General features: G+C 39.6%; 1 protein-coding gene across 4 annotated transcripts in view; it reads right to left on the reverse strand.

Annotated features, from left to right (window-relative positions):
* Positions 1 to 17,776, reverse strand: part of LOC149312325 (metabotropic glutamate receptor 8) — a 627,813-nt gene that overhangs the window by 308,948 nt on the left and 301,089 nt on the right. For all 4 annotated transcript variants that reach the window (XM_089524400.1, XM_089524401.1, XM_089524399.1 and 1 more), the window contains exons 5-6: positions 16,783 to 16,937; positions 14,705 to 14,842 (exon numbers count right to left, since the gene is read on the reverse strand). In XM_089524400.1, coding sequence (XP_089380526.1) covers positions 14,705 to 14,842; positions 16,783 to 16,937 — 293 coding nt within the window. The remainder of the gene's footprint in view (positions 1 to 14,704; positions 14,843 to 16,782; positions 16,938 to 17,776) is intronic.

Raw genomic sequence — 17,776 nt, forward strand, 5'->3', positions numbered from 1 at the left:
TTTAAGGATAGGTGCTTTATGCAGAATTCTCCACCAGATAACTTGAATGTCCCAACAAACTTCAAGCCCCAGGATTCCAGGAAGCTGTCAGGAGAGTGAAAGTAGAATCATAGTGCTGTAATTATGTAGACTAAAAGGGATCCAGGTGATCCCCGCTACATCATAGTCTAACAGCATGAATAATAGTGGTCATCCTGTGTTTGTTTTTGGTTTTCAACTGCCATTCCCATAATCATTTATACTGTATTTGGCTATACTGTTTGCTAGGGCTATTGGATGTTTTACACAGAAGTATCTGGAGAACCCCAGTTACCCACCAGAATTTTAAGAACTAAATTAAACTTTAGATTCATTTGTTTCTGATATGATTTACTAATATTGTTATCCCAAAACTCTCAACCTCAAGACCAGGGGTGAATAGTGGGAGCAGGGGAGAAAAGCTATTTCTACAAGAAGACTTCCACTCATTCCTTTTAGGATCCAAACCAAGAATATTTCTACTACCATTTAATTTCTTGTTGTTGTTGTTTTTGCTGTCTCCAGCTTACAGAGACCCTAAGATCATGGGTTTTTCTTGGCAAGATTTGTTCAGAGTGGGTTTGCTTTCACCTTCCTTTGAGGCTGAGAGCATATGACTTACCCAAGGTCATCCAGTTGGCCTCCATGGCTGACCAGGGATGGCCTCCAGAATCATAGTCCAATATTCAATACACTACTCTGTGCTGCCTCTTTTATTTCAATTTACCCATATTTAAATATTAAAAGATATTCAAATGTGTATATAAAAATGAAAGAATGAAAACTTTTTTTTTGGGTGGGTATCTAGAAATACATTGTTTCCTTACACACAATCAGACACACACATACCACGTTATTGTGGCAAAATTCTCCTAGTTAAAGACAGAGCACTCTCTTTTCACACATTACAGCAAATTTGTCTTTGTTCATTTCAACACATACAAGATTCCAACAGCAACAAGCCTTGTTTCAATGGCAAGTGCCATGCATTACAAAGTGCACCCAAGATCTCTCCCACTTCGCCTGATTTTTTGTTTACTTCCTGGGATTATCTCATCACTGAAAAAAAGACTAATGGAGGAAATGAGAAAACCTATCTATTCAGTAACCATTAGTTAAACCACCTGCCTTGACTAATATGGCAAGATGAAAAGGTCACATCTATCAAGCAATAATGTTTAGGCTATTGAATCGAAAGGAGACATCTTGAAACTGGCTGCAAACCTGTGCAAAGCAATTTATACAGAACTGCCCTTGACTACAGTGAATACTGTCAGGGATGATGGGAGTTGTAGCTCTTCACCTCTGGCTCAAACTCACCACCTTGTTACGCACCGGCGCTGACCAGTTTTGGCCAGTGGTTAAAGCTTTGCTCTAAAGCAGCAGAGTTACAGAGAATAGGCTGAAGACCCTGACAAACTCTCCAAGCCTTCTCACTCTTGCTTCCACAGAAGTCTTCACACTTCTTCAGGATCCAGCTGGCTCTTGTATCTTCACCCAAGACACCAGACAACTCAGTAGTCTTATATAAAAGATCTACTTTATTCTACTATATACAGCTCCAAAACTATCCAATACTCCACTACTACCCACAAAATACATTGGGATTCATAGCCACTATTATAGCCCTTGGAAAACACTACCCACTCTTGTCAGTTTCCACCCAGTGGGCGTGCACATCCACTCTCATTGGTTCTCTTGTTTCAACCCACAATTAATGATTTCATCATCTCACCTTGTCCACTTAACAATTCTCAGGTGTGTTCAATTATCCACTTTGCATTTCTGTCCTTGGCATTTAGGACTTGCTAATTACATTACCTTTTACACCTGTGTGGCTTCTAATTGCTTTTGCTGAGTCATCCTGACTCTCACAGACATGTTTTATTTCTTTCACTGTATATCCCATGTTGCATTTTCCTTAACAAATACTGGGATGTATAGAATAGCAACAACAAACAAATGTTGTATAAAGCAAACATATCTCAGAATGCATCTTGTAGCAAGCCGCGTAGGGAGGAAAACAATTATTTCCTATGGGACTCGAGCATAGGCGGCTTTTCCCTTATGTGGGGGGTGATGGTCCAGAATGGATCCCCCGTGTAAGGAGAGGGCCCACTGTATATTTTCCAGTTACTGGTCTCAGGTAGCCAGAAAAATAGATTCCACCAGGAATATAACAGTATCCAACTGAAAACTTTCTCTGTGTACTTCTATTATACATTTAATAATGTAATAAAATGTACTTTTAAAAAACATACAGAATACACATAGTTCACAGTTCACAGTTGTTCACATCACAGTTGTTTAGCTTAAGTGGCCAGAAAAAAGATTCTGCCTACCCACTGGAAGAACTTCATGGTGGTAAGAGCTGTTCAGCAATGGATTGGACTGCCTTAGTAGGTGGTGGACTCTCCGACATTGGAGACTTTACAGAGGTTGGAGGGCTGTCCCTCAGGATTGCTTCAGCTGTCTATTCCTCCGGACTGTACTAGATGGCCCTTGATGTCCATTCCATCTCTATGCTACTATGCTTCAGTCATGTCAGAATCAGTCACTCAGCATTGGCTGCCAGTCCATTTTCACACCCAAAGAAAAGGGCTCATTTAACTTCCAAAGCCCTAAATAGTTTGGGACAAAGTGCACTGAAGGATTGCTGCTTTCTGTATTTACTTTCCCAAATCCCTTAGTGTATCTTCAGAGCATCTTCATGGCACTCCCATCAAGCAGTATGCAGTGAGTGCCTGGTAAAGCAATTCTGGTGGTACCACAGAAAGGCTGTCTATGCTTATGATGCAGGCCTCTGGCACTAGACAACAACGTTTTTAAAGAGCTTTTTAGAAGTTGTCTTAAGATGGTTCTCAAGACATTTCAAATCACCAGGATTTAATTTTCTGGTGAGAGTTTTCATGGCTATTTTTATCTGTTTAATCTGCACAGTAGTGATTGGGTCTGAGGAAGTGTTTCATGCTTTCAAAATTAAGAAGGTGCCCAGAGGATGCTATGTGGGCTGTACAAAAATACTGAACATTAATAAACAAAACATATTTTGATACATCTAAACGTTTAATCTGCATTGAATTATCCTTGTCGCATTTGCCATCATCAGATGTCCAAATCTCATATGAAACTACTTCAGATGGCAGGTTAGAATTCAGATGTTTGAATGCACTTTCATATAAAAAGCTCCCTATATGCAGAAACTAGATGCCAGAGACAAGAGATCCAGTCTAATCTTTCTTTCTGACGAGATTCTTCTGTCATATATAAACCCCAGTTACATGTAGTACACCCCAAACACTTGAGAGAGAACTCTTATGCTCTGAATTCTGGTAGACCAACTTCCAAACGAATAGGATCAGGTTCCATAATGGTTAAATTACATTAAAAATAAGCTAAAGATGTCTTGTGTGTTCCTGAACAACAAAAGAAACTCCAACATCTTCAGGCAATGTCTTTTTACATTTTTATTTTTGATCTCTGACATTTTGCATTTAAACCCATTCCACTAGTTTTAACAGAAGCAAAAAATATCTGTACCAAATTAAGGTGTGTATGTTTTGGAGAAAGGGTTCAAGCAAGCTAAGGAGACGAAGGCTGTCATGGCCATCATCCATAGTTTTTTGTGGGTTTTTCAGGCTATGTGGCCATTTTCTAGAAGGTTTTATTCCTGATGTTTCGCCAGCATCTGTGGCTGGCATCTTCAGAGAATGCTGACCTGGCATAGTGTGTGTGTGTGTGTGTGTGTGTGTGTACATGTGTGACCCTGGGTAAGGAGGTCAAAGAAAATGATCTGCAACAAAATTTAAAGCATTGTTCTTTGCAGTTGTTCTGTCAGAGTTTCTGTTTGTTTTGCTCTTAAATCAGCTTGTTTGGGAAGCACACTGACATTTTGCAAATCATATACAAATTAATAAAGCGGAGGCTATATAAAGTGGGAAGCTGCTGGGATATATCTCTAATATTTATTGTGTAACTGAATCTGTAATTTAAATGCACTGGGAATAAAGCTAGCTTTCTTTACAGTAATGAAGCAGAACTGAGCAAAGAAACCTGCCTTTTTTGCACAGCATATTATTTATCACACTAGCAGTGACAAATATGACTATATATATCATGGATTTTTCAGAACATTTGACATGACTTAATTAATTAGCTTTATTCAAAACTAATCAACAACACGACTGCAACCAAGTTTGCTTCATTAAGTTTCTAGAATACAGGAATTTCTTATGTAGCACATCTAGATGGAATATTGGCTTCATCCAGACATCATACCAAACAATGGTTAAGGAAGCATGATGATGCCTGAATTAATGATAAGTGTGAACACCTATCTGTTGCATTCTTATTTAGTCTGCTAAGTTTTCTGTACATATATAAAAAAAAAAAAACAACAACCTTGTGTTGCTTTGTTTTTAAAGGACAAAATGTCCTGGGTTTCATGACCACACATCAGCGGTACATGGCTTGTGGCCCTCTGGGTGTCATTAGACTTCAACTCACATCATCACTACTGGTTAAAGTAAGGCTGATGGGAGTTGCACTTCTGCAACATCTGAAGGGCCACATGTCACTTAATATAGATGTATATTTTTAGTTAAGATGCATATGTTTTAGTTAAGATGCTTATTTTTATTGTTTTATTTTTCTTCAACACCATACACATGGATAATGTCATAATATTATCTTCATCTTGACCATCACTATCACCACCACAGCCACCACCATCACTGTGTATATTTTTGCAGTGTCGCCTGCAACCTATAGGGCAAGGATAGATGAATAGCAGCATGTTCCTAAGCTCTTGTTCACCATACATCACAAGCTCTCAAGCACTGGCTCCTGACTGGCTGCTGAAACATGGAGGAAGAGATAGCATCAATAAGGCTGGGGGTATAGACGCAGACAATTTCAGTCATGAAATGTCTATCACCTTTTCACAGATGTTTGTCCATGGGGCCTTCAGTTGTCCTTTCCTCTTGTACAAGTGGCCTAAATCAGTGGTTCTCAAACTCTGGAGCAAGACCTCCAGTGGGGAGCATGAAAGTTGATCAAAGGGAGTGGGACTTGGAGGCTCCGATTCTTTCTCCTCCACTTCCCAAACTTCTTCTTTTTGGGAGGATAAGATAAAGACAATGAGGGCACCTGGAGCAGCTGCCTCTGCCTGAGAGAGGACAAGTGGAGTGGGAAAGCTCACTGGATCATGGCCACCACTTTTTTATCCCTCATCTGTCCTGCCATTGCCCCAGTTCTCATGACAAGATGCTGCTATATAAATCTATTCCTGTATATTCAGGAATCTACAGGAATGTGCAAACAAAAACATGCACACTAAAGAAACAAAATATTTGTACTCATGGGGTGAGTATGACATTCGCATGTAGATGTAAAGGGGGCCATAAGGGCAAAAAGCTTGAGAACAACTGGCTTAAATAATTAGGAGGGACAAAGTTATGCATGTAGGGCTAAATGCCCTGAGACAGAATGGTTATCCAGGTTATTTGAAGGACTATGGCGTGTTACAGACCACCAAAAAGCGGCAGCCTGCACCCACCCCTTTCCCCGCCAGATCGGGGCCTCAGTGGCCAGAGCGGCAGCCACTGAAGCCCCGATCCGCCGCTTTCCAGGCCACGGGGAAGCGTCAAAAGGCCACTTCCCCGAGGCCTGGAAAGGGGTGTCCTTGGGGCTTCAAGCCCTAAGGACACCCTGCGGCGGCGGGGAGGAGGAGAAAGGGGCCGCTTGGCCCCTTTTTCCTCTGCATCGCTGGGTGCAGCCATCTAAAGGCTGCACCCAGTGACGCAAACCTGGAAGGAGCTCCGAAACGGAGCTCCTTCCAGGGGCCGTAGAAAGGGCGCACTAGGTGCCCTCGCGCAGCCCCACTACGTCACAACTGCGCCACCCCCGTTTAGAGGAGGCACAGTCATGACGTAGTCATGGCGGCAGCCGTGTGGAATGGCCACCGCCATTTTGTGCGCACTCTGTGCATCCTAGGGTTGGAGGCGTCTGGAAAGGACGCCCCTTTCTAACCCTAGCATGCGCAGAGCGCGCACTTTTAGGACCATCTGTAACGGGCCTATATCTCCCTATATAAGCCTGCCTGTGTCTTGAGATCTTTTCGTGAGGCTCTTCTCTTTGTTCCATCACACCCAGAGGTACAAGGGCCTTCTTGGTGGCTGCTCTCAGGTTGCTTCCCTGAAAGATGAGGGCACCCTCCTTACTATTCCTTTGTCAGCCTTTCTGTTTTGGTAGGTCTTTAAGGGCTGACTGCTCAGGGGCGAAGGGCCTCTCATGTACTATGTCGTATATTTGTTGTTCGTTTTTTAATGGTTTTTGACAGTTGAATAGTATTTTTAACGTTTGTTGATGTAGTCCTTTTAGATGTACCTATTTTAATTTTCACAAGTCATTGAGCCCGAAACTGGGAAGAAGTTAGCCCTCAAAGGCCTCAATCCATTTCTTTTCGCCGCCCCCCCCCCCCCCACACACTCTAGATAAACAGATAGAAATACACACACATATAACAAAAAGAAGTGTCACAGCATCATCCTCCAGATAAATCTAAGCTGCACACAAGATGGCAGTTTTGGTACCCACTGTTTCTAGCATTTTTCAGTAGATGATGATATTATCCTCTAAGTTAAGGCTGTGTTGTATTAGTGTCTTATGTCTAGAGATCCCCCTCCCAAAAAAAATATCCCTTTGATGCAAATGTCTGAAGGAGAAGGTACTTCATTGCTAAACAAGAATAAATCTGAGAGAACTGAAATGCCTGACCACTAGTTGCTTTAGCTTCTTGGACAGGATTTCAAATTATGGTTCTTGAAGTTTGTATGTAGCATTGTGGTAGTTTTGCCTACCATAGATAGATAGATAGATAGATAGATAGATAGATAGATAGATAGACAGACAGAGATAGAGAACAATAGCAAAGTGGCATTTCTTTAAACCCATTCTTAAGGGCATGCACTGTCTTCTCGAAACCAAAACATTATCCTTTATCTCTGAGTTGACTTACGGTGAAACTTCACATTATGTCAAAGACACAGAGTGCAAGTCCGTGTTTGCTTTCTTTTTAATTCTAACATAATTTTACAGGAACCCACTCTAGGTTGGTACCTTTGTGCACAAGAAGGGAGATTCACTCTTTCCTTCTCAGATATTCACTATTTCCTCCAAAAGTCCTCTCCACATATGCAGAAGTTAATTAAAAACAGAAAGTATCTATTTTGTTTGTTTCCCTTAAGTGCTTCACACCAGATTGGAGGATGATTTTAAGAATAGCAACTATAGAGAGAAAGATGAAACCTTCTCCCTACATGCAGTAATCCCAATCTGGATTGGGACTTCCACACTCAGTTAAAATAAACATACACATCAAATGCAGAGCTGCATACTATGTATTTAACTTAAGAGACAGGAAGGGGAAAAGCAGATGGCGCAAAAGGTCTGCGCGGGGACCATAGGACCGCTGTTTGCCACAGGACCACAGTAACCACATGTACCCAGTCTTGTTCTGGGCCACCGCCACGGTCCTGTACTGGGTGCCAAAATGGAACAGTATTTTACAGCTCCTTTTTGGGATGGTTGTTTGGGAAAGAGCTGTGCACATGCTGGCTTCCGGACATCATCTGAACACCATGGCCCCAATGCGGCCCAACAGTTGTCCTTTTGAGTCATCTGTTTGAGTAGATTACTGCACTACACTCCTATAGTGCTGCTATTCCACTAACTGCTCCAGCTGCCTCCTGTTGCTTTCTGGGATTTGAAGTTTAAAGAGGGGAATTTAGATTTCTTAGCCAGAGCTCTTAGGTTTCACTGAACTACAAACCTCAGAATGCAATAGGAGGCAGCCAGTGGAATAGAAGCACTATAAAAGTGTATTGTGATACTGTGGCTAAGTTAGCTAACCAGCAAGTTTCCTTGTTACTAGTTGCATTATGTTGATTTTGCTTGATTTTGGCTTACAAGGAGACCTGCAAGTGGAAAGTACCTTTTTACAATGTAAATTATAGAATATTTTCTCTTCCACCACCAGCATACACAAAATAAGATTCCTGAACAGAGAAAACTGACATGCCAAGAAAAAGACCTGGCCTCTTCACCATGTAATTTATGACTTCCTTGGTAGAATATCCAATCATACCATCTCTCATCTGAAGCCTGAAAGGCCATGCCTCTGGGGAAGGGCTGTAGCTGAGTGACAGAGCATGTGCTTTGCATGAAGAATTTCCCAGGTTCATTCCACAGCATTTCTAAGCAGGACCGGAAAAACATCTGAGACTGGAGATTTACTGTCTCCAGTAGCAAGGGGATGCTAATGAGCTAGAGTAAAGCTCCACAGTACAAGATTGCTTATGTGTAACCAATTAACCACATGGGTCTGCCACATCACCAAGAACTAAAATTTATATGCAGCTTTCCAAATTCCACAAACATATGTTTTGGGGAAAAGCTTCTCCTGTTTTTATGATTTGAAAGACATACCCATGTTAGTCTGGAAAATCAGTATGCAAGGTTATCTTGCAGCACTGTTGAAACTTAAAGATAGAGGTTGGTAGTATGAACTTTTATAGACTTTAGCCTACTTCCTCAGATGCATTTGGTGGAGCAGAAAGCCCAGAGGCAAATCTATATAGCAGTTTCTGTGTGAGAAAGTCCATAGGGATGCAAAACCTTGTGGGTGTTTTATTTATGGTCATTGGGGGACAAGGGAACGATGTTGCCTAAAGCCAAGGTTAGCAGATAACCATATGAATGAGTACTGAAACACAGTGTGGGAGCCAAAAAGAAGATATGATGTACTGTCCAAGAGATCCCTCATGAGACTGAGGGGTTAGTCTTATAATGGATGAAGTGTGCCAGGAGTATTTATGACTGAGTCTGACTCTCTAGATGGAAGATGATAGGATGTAAGCCAGATCTTCTATCAGAATAAAAGTATTACTGTTGAGCTGAGATGATAAACTGTCTTCTTAATATCCAGGTTTAGAGGCGTGACTCATAACAGGGGGAAAGAATACAAATCTACAGCATTTACTGACAAAAATAGGAGTTCAGGTAGTCTGCTGTGCACAGAAAGAGAACCAAAGCAACACTGTTAATAAGTAGTTTGTTTTTATGTATTTCTCTTATTAGTAAAACCATTCTTTAAATTAAAAGTAATACAATGGGCTGCCACTTGAATTCAATCTTAATATAAATGCATCCTGCATAAGAACTATGTTTTCTACCCTAGATAAAAATGCAAATTCCCTAGTTAATATGAAAGACAAAAATCTGGCTCTAGAAAACCTTTCATGTGTCAGTTATTTGTAAGTGTGCATTTATCCCAGAGTAGAAGCAATGGTAGGCACCCTTTAGGAAGAAGGGTTAGCTCCGCCACCTTTCAATACACTTTGGAGCTTCCAACATGCAGGCTGGGTGGAGTCCACAGAGTTTCTGCATATAACTTACAAGCCTTTGCTGTTATCACCAAACCACATTTGGAAATAAGAAGCTATTTAAAATGCAGGAACTATTGCCTGGAAATGAACATTACTTCACAAGAAATGCTTTCATGGAACTAAAATGAGATTAGATGCTGTTGCACTGGGCCTGTGCTGTGCATGCCTGAATGCTCTCACAGATCTTACTCTTGACAAGATGTTCCTAGAAATAAGCTGGGTTAGGAATGTTTGTGTGGACAATATTCAAAATGGTAAAAGATACATCTTGTCCTGCCCATTGTGCATTGGCCCCACCACATGCATTTTCTCCTGCTCATTGCTGTTCTTAAGGCTAATTCACCACCTCTGGACTGAGAAAAGCTTCTGTCCTGTTTTTAGGACAGGCCTGTCTGCTACAAAGGTGGGCGTCACATCCAGTACCTTTGAATCTTTCTAAATCTGAAAATGGAAAATGTATGATTTGACCTATCCTCATGCAGTCAATACCATGCCACCTGGGAGTTTATCTGTTGTATAAATGGCAAAAGTGAATGTTCTTTACCTCCATACATTATTTAGAACAAGTTTTAATGATAGCAGGTTGATTTACTGTTATGTCAGAGAGCCTGAGCTCTCTTAGTTCAGCTGAGTTTCTCTAATACAGGTTATAAATATTCTGAGATAATGCTTAAAATGAGACTCAAACAGAGAAGATAAATGCAGTCCATTACTGCCCTCAAACCCTTTGGTGTTCAGTTTAACAAAAGCTGAGGTAGCTAAATACCAAATAGAAAGAGAATCTCTATTCAGTTACTGCCAATAATAGATAATTAAAAATACTTTACAGCACTCAGTAGATTTTTTTGGGGGGTCCAGACACAAAGATATAATGGAAAATGCAATGCAAAATGGAACTAGGACAACTGGATAGCTATTAGTCAGTTTACCCTGCCTCTTCATATGTAGATGAAATGCAATGGAGTGCAGAAATGCATGCACCATACATTCAAGGTTCACAAAAATCCATCCCCACAGCATGGATGGATCACATTAGTGATTTGTTCAACTATTTATGAGCAGGTCTTGCATCACATGTTGTGCTGCGCATGAAGTAAAGCTGACGCTTGTCATTACTTCCCCTAGTACATAGTCAGATCATGAAGGTGACGTGTGAATTGTCCCTTAATGCAGAAAATGTTCCTCACATGATGTTACAAGTCTGTACTGGAAGCTGCTACTAACTCTCCATATATGTGGCTGTAACATGCAGCCATACTCATACCTCCATTGCCATAAGTAGTGTACTTCAGTAAAGTCATGGCATTATTCCACTGTAGGTAGTTAAAGCATGATCATGATGTTCACTAACCTCAAGCAGCGGGGTGTGGGAAAAATATATATATCTTGTTAACAGGATATGTGTTAACAGCCACGTACATTAATGGTGATGATCATTTCCAAAATCTTTCACAGCCCATTATTTCTTTCAGTTTAGTTCAATCTTTAATTCCTTTCTTTTCTTCCTGATTTATATATCATTGGTTCCCAACCTTTTCTATGCCCCACACCCTTAGGAAATATTTCATGAATGTTCACATACCACTACAAAAGTAATATCAACATTTGAATTCAAAGATACAACTGTGCTAGACCGGAAAATCAGTATGCAAAGGGATGTTGCAGCACCTTTGAGATTAACTGAAAGAGAGAATATGTTAACATGACCTTTTGTAGACTTGAGCCTACTTCCTCAGATGCATTTGGTGGAGTGGAAAGCCCAGTGACAGACCTGTATAGCAGACTGTGTGAGAATGGCCATGGGAATGCAAAACATTGTGAATGTGGAGATGAGATGACAAGTTATATATAATGTATAATTACAGTGCTCTAGAAATAAAGTTTAATAATAATAATAATAATAATAATAATAATAATAATAATAATTTCAGTTTTAATTATGGTAATTGGGGGGGAAAGGCAATTATATTTTCTAAAGCCAAGGTTATGATGCATCTGAGGAAGTAGGCTCAAGTCTATGCAATCTCTTGCTACCAACTCATCTCTTTCAGTTAAGCTCCAAGATCCATGTGTATTGAAGATAAAGAAATTTAATTTCTATTTTTGGAACCAAAAATTGAACCACGTACAATACTGCAAGTGAATAAACTGAACTTTTAATACATAAGCTTTTAACTTGGTTCAATGCAAATCTAAATTGAGCAATTAGATTCATGTTTATTGAGAAGAAATTGTAAACAGTAAAATCAATCCCAATTGTGAACATAAAATCCAGCAATTTTTTTGCTCCTGTTTCTCAATCATGATTTTGTCAAAATATGAGACTTTCTTGCTGACTGTGATCTTCAGGTCTTCTGCCTGTGGATTCAGGCAATTCCTAGATTTTGTCTTTACGAATACGAATTCACTCAAGTATATTTATCACATACCCTGAAATTTCATCTCACACTCCCTGGAGGTATATGCACCCCAAATCAGTATATAGTCAAGGATGGCCCTAAATACCCTAAAGGCACTAGATACCTCCTGATCTTTGAAGCAAACCTGGGTCAGCTCTATTTAGTACTTGGACAGAATACTAGGTGCTGTAGGCTATATTTTCAGAGAATGGAACTGGCAAAAGCATCTCTGAGTATTCCTTGCTTAAGAAAGCCCTATGAAATCCTTGGGATCACTATAAGTCAACAGGCATCTGGAAGGCACATACACACAACACACAAAGAGTCAAGGGTGTTGAGATGAATGACAGGTAGACAGATAGACCGAAGTGTGTTAATACTGAAATCACAGTAAATAAACATCCACTTTACTGTATTTTCTGTTAGATTGAAATTGATAGAACTACTTTAATGTAACAAAGTATTTACAAGCAATTAAAGGATAGATCTTTTCTTTTAATTATGAAGCCTAAAAGGTCCAAAACACACTGCAGAAATAATCCACTTTGCGACTGCTTTAACTGTCCTGGCTCAATGCTAGGAAATTCTGGGAACTGTAGTTTTGTGAGACATTTAGCCTTCTCTGTCAGAGAGCTCTGGTGCCACAATAAACTACAATACCCTAGCACTGAGCCAAGGCAGCTAAAGTGGTCTCAAACTGGATTATTTCTGCAGTGTGTTTTGGACCAATATTAATATTCCATAAGAAGGGAGCCAACTGTAATGAAAGGATTTAAATATTGTGACTAGGAAGTTCGTACCCATCAAATACAGGTTTTATATCTATTCTAAAGTACCACAAATGTCTCCCAGTGAAACAAATATTATGGCTTGTTCAAGACCTGCACAAATTAGGCAAATGTGAACTTGCTGTATATGGCTCATGAAATCTCTTCTCCCATCTCTATTTTTAACAGTGCAGTCAGTCATTATAGGCATTTAAAGGCTGATTAGGCTTGCAGAATAGTTAAGACAAAATGCTAACCATACAGAAACATAAAGCTGTTTCCTTTACAGGAAAAGGATATGCATGGAGGAATAATTTTAATTAACATTTCTGGTGAGGTTTTGATGAAAGGATCTCATGCTCAGAAATTTAAACCATGTGATAAAGTCCTCAGGATCACCTTGCAAAAGAAACTCAGGCCAGATCTTAATTAAGGGGAAAAGCTGATGGGGCAAAGCAGATGGGCAGGAAAGAGCAACTAGAAGCTACTCCCAGCTCAATCGCCCAAGGGGCCATGGTGAAAACATGCTATGGCCCTGAGGGTGCCTCCTCCTGTGGCTCCAAATAGGAGCAGAAAAGATGCGCTCCTTTTGGGGTCAGTTTTGGGCCCCCTTAGGTGGCCTTGGTCTGGCCCCGGGGCAGCTTCCAGGCACTCTGGGGGCATGCATTGTGGAAACACTATGCCTCCAGAGCAGGCGGAAGCAGCCTCAGTTTGCCTGTCTGTTTCAGGCGTAAAATTATTCCATGTATAGCATCTATAGGAATGGACAACTTGACTTCAACTTTCAACAGCTCTAGCCAGCATATCAAATAGTGAGAGACTATATACACTGCTATTAAATGGCCCACAGATTGCCAACTCCAGTGTGCACAATCTGGTCTCAGTGTTTCAGAAAACCAAAGAATAAATTACAGTCGGTCCTCCATAGCCATGGATTCGGCATCCATGGATTCAACTTTCCACAGCTTAAAAATATTCTACCAGTACCCTCAAAAATAAATCCAAAAGCCAAAGCTTTTTTTTTTGTCATTTTATATATGGAACACCATTTTATTATGTCGCTGTACATAATGGGACTTGAGCATCCACAGATTTTAGTATCCATGGGGGGTCCTGGAACCAAACCTCAGCAGATACCAAGAACCTAGTATATGTATAACACAATATAAAAGTCTGGATGATTCACCTGAAAATGACTAAATAAATAAATAAACTGATGATATGCCTAATATATTTAAAAACTTTCCTGTTCTGCTTGCACTTTACATCCTCAGTTTATAAAATGAGGATTTCCCCAGAGTTTTAACTACTGGGGACATACCTTAATACATTAGAAATTACACAAATTGTCAAGTGATAGAATTTTAATTGCTTAAACATGTATGCAATTATATCAAATCCCATTAATCAAAAATGGATTGATCCTGTAAATAAATATGCATATTATCAAGTAATCCCTCAGTGCTAGATGGCACAAGCATTGTAGAGGCTGCAGAACCCAAATAGAGTAAGCCCTGGTAAACTCAGTGAGACTTAATTCTGAGAAGCCATGCATTTCTTGCACTGTGTATTATTTTTTCTTTTCTGATTCCACAGTACAATCAAAGCAACAATTTTTTCCCTTAACTTCTTGATTATCATGGTTATGGCTAAAATATGAAACTTAGAGTATATTGGATAGCCATTTCCCAATCATTCATTCTATTGAAACAACTAGAAACAATATAGCTAACTGCAGACAATATAATATAATATAATATAATATAATATAATATAATATAATATAATAGGACATACCTTTTAGAGACATAACAGAGAAATTAATTCTGATAAGTTTAAATGACACAACAAACAACAGACTTAACCACAATTACAGGTTGCTTCTCTCAACCTGACTGTCAACACATCATTATAAAATGTAATGAACACATGTTCAAGATTACATGATTCAGTTAGTAGGAGTGAGCATAAACCTGAGGAGCTAACCACCTGCTGAAGAAGGTTTAATTTGTTAGTAAAATCTTTTCCAAAGAGACAGCAAACACTTTGGGAAGATATGCATTCAAGTAGTTACCTGTGCATTTCTTTATATTGCTATTTCTCTTTCCATGAGAACCCAACTTGCATCCAAAATTTTCTTCCCAGAATTCTGCAAACCATACATTCCTTCTGTTATTTGCCAGAGTTCGACTTCTAAAATACCTGTCAAAACCTATATTTTAAAAACACACAAACACAAAGAAAAGACACTGAAATGAAAGTGATATAGAAAGTGATATACTTCTCAATTGGCATCACTTATTAAATCTCAAACATATCTGTTTTGTATAAATCCTTTTTATCAAAGCCAGTCTGAACATTTAGTAAAATACAGTTGAAGCTAAATCAGAAAAGAAAGTCCCAGTCACAATAGACCATGGTTTCTCATGACAGAAACAAGAGGAGCCCCTCACATCCTCCCCTCCCTGAAATGGCTATTAGAAGTCAAATCTTTCACTTGCCATTTTGATTAATTGTGGCTTGTTATGTCATCCAGTCTTGACAATTTCATAGTTAATCGCTACTGCTATGGTTTATTCGAAAGAAGTCAAATTCAACTATGGGTGAAACAAATGGGCCTTATTATCTAGTCCATTTACTTAGATTCCTTTGTTGGTGGGAGAGTATAAAACTAATGTTGTATTCATGCAATATCTAAACACTGCTGTTTATCTAAAGCAAGAGGAGGAGAAGGAGCAGCAGCAGCAACAACAACAGTGAACCCATCAATCTAGATTTTTGGGGAAGACATTTATTATCTGAAGAAGGATTAGCATTCATAGGAAGTAAGTTTCAATCTTCCATATGCTGTCTGGACCCACTTTAAATATACAGTAATTCACCACTACTTCGTACTGCGTGAAAAAACCTCTAAGAAACCACTAGGTCAAGTATTTGTCGAGCTTGCCCAGTAATAACTATTCTGAGTGAAAACTGCTCTCAGTGATCTCACAATAAACCTTGCTCACCACCTACTTGATCCTGTTGTCTTAACTAGACATGCAGCAAGCTAAATTTATATGCAAGCTAATATTCTGCCACTGAGCTAAGTTGTTTCTGGTTCAAGTCAATGCAAATGAGATTCAAATTAGTTCATTAGCAAGAATTGCATACTGGTGATGAAAATGAAACTGGATTGAGTCTAGCCCTATGTAGCCTGGTTGTATATTAGGCTCAAACTGTGTAAAGGAAATAGATGCTCACAGAAACCCTGCCCCTGTCATATGTTTCAGGCTGGCATTCCGGACCTTCATACATTGAAAGCAGAGGACTGACAAGGTCGCTATAATCATGCTGTGCTGAATGTGGTTATTGAGATCCCATGAGTTGAGTAGCAACATGGTGAGAAGGTCTAGAGCATGTCACCATTTGGAAGCAGGGTTTAATGATATGCCTCGCAGATGCAGATCACACACAAGCAGGCAAATGCTTGCATAAGGCTAGTGGCTATCTTATATGACATAATACTGCCCATTGTGAAACTGGTAGTTAGATATAAAATAGTATTAAAGACCATTATCTCTGCAGTTTGCATTCAAGTGTTCCATGGGGTTCCACTATTAATTCTGTCACTTCAAGATTTCTAAGTGCATAGGGTTGGTTTTTCATAAGCATTAGACATTAGACAAACAGTCTGTCAGCAGGAAACTGGAAAAGGAGATAGGATGAGAGCATGGAAAACATTATGGACAACAGCAGGAAACAATTATGTGATTGGTGAATAAGAAAATGGGTGGAGTTTCTGGCAGGGCAAACATCCAGTATACAGAACACAAGGCTTATAAATATAGCTGGCTGTGGAAATTCTATTTCATTTTGTCTTGTCTCAGAGAAGTCATAAATTGGAAGCACAATGAAATCTGTGTCAAGCAACTGGCTTGAGAAAGTATTTCACTCAGTAATTATACATGTGGGAACTAAAAGATAATGCAGCTGAAGAAAACACAATGCAAGTACAGTATAATTCAAAGTCTCTCTTTGTTGCCATCAGAATACCATCAAAAGGGCTTAACACCTTAAATTCCCTCCAGTTCTAAGCACAAAGTGACATCAAATTTACACTTTAAGGATTCTAGTATCTCATTGTCGTGAGAGTCGATAGGATAATCCTACCATCAATGGAAGCTCTTTTGGGCAAAATGGTGACTGCTCCTTCTGCAATCTCCTCTTGCTGGTAAACAGGTGCGATTTTAGACCCCCAACTGTCTGAGCCTATCCAAAGGAAATGTCCAGTTTGGTTAGCTTTCCTGGCTGCTTCCAATATCCGCCTGTAAGTAAAAAACAAAACAAAAACAAGTGGTCCTTTTAAAATGTCTACTGAAAACTGTTGCTCATAAGAGATCCATAGAATGAATTGCTTTTATTCAGTTCATCAAACATTCTTTATGACAGAATGAAGTATCGTCCTCCTAAAAACAGAGTACAGACCCAGGTCTTTAATATGGTAATATGGTAAGCATGATAATTTGCATCAACCTTTCCCTCATGCTCTTTTAACATGCTTCCATCCATCATTCTTATTTGCTTCATTCCTTTCTGTGCCTAAAGTTATACAAGTTGCAAATGAAGTTCTTTCAGGTCAGGATTGGGTACAAACTATCGAGACATATAATAATAATCCAACTAAAATGGCAGGCCATTTCTCCCCCAAAACCACCCAAACTCCTCTCAGTGATCTCACAAAAGGTCCTGAAGCAAAGTCTGATCCAAATGAGAACTTCTGTCTTTCCCCAAGATTATTCACTGGCATTTGCTGCCTTCCAGAGCAATGCTTGCCAGAACCACCTTGCAACTTTTGGAAGAAATGTATACAAAATTTCCCTCCAACCTTCTTTTTCATCTTGGAATTAGTTTGGGCAACCATTAAGAAGTAGTTGTTCCATTATCACTTGAACACTTGGCCAGGGATGCTGTTATCCAAAATGACAGAGGCATGAAGACAAACATTCCTCTTTCCTTCTCCTGCCATGCCATATCTATGGTTCATATCACACTTGTCCTTTCTTGACAACTAAGCAAAATAAAGGGGACTGGTGGTGATGGAGCATCTTTTCAGAAATGCAAAGACTGGCAGGTAAGTTTTCTCCATGAGATCAGTTCAGCTTGG

Source organism: Sceloporus occidentalis, unplaced genomic scaffold, assembly GCF_023333645.1.
Source record: "Sceloporus occidentalis isolate IW3139 unplaced genomic scaffold, rSceOcc1.0.p SCAF_5, whole genome shotgun sequence".
In the NCBI taxonomy this organism is placed as follows: domain Eukaryota; kingdom Metazoa; phylum Chordata; class Lepidosauria; order Squamata; family Phrynosomatidae; genus Sceloporus; species Sceloporus occidentalis.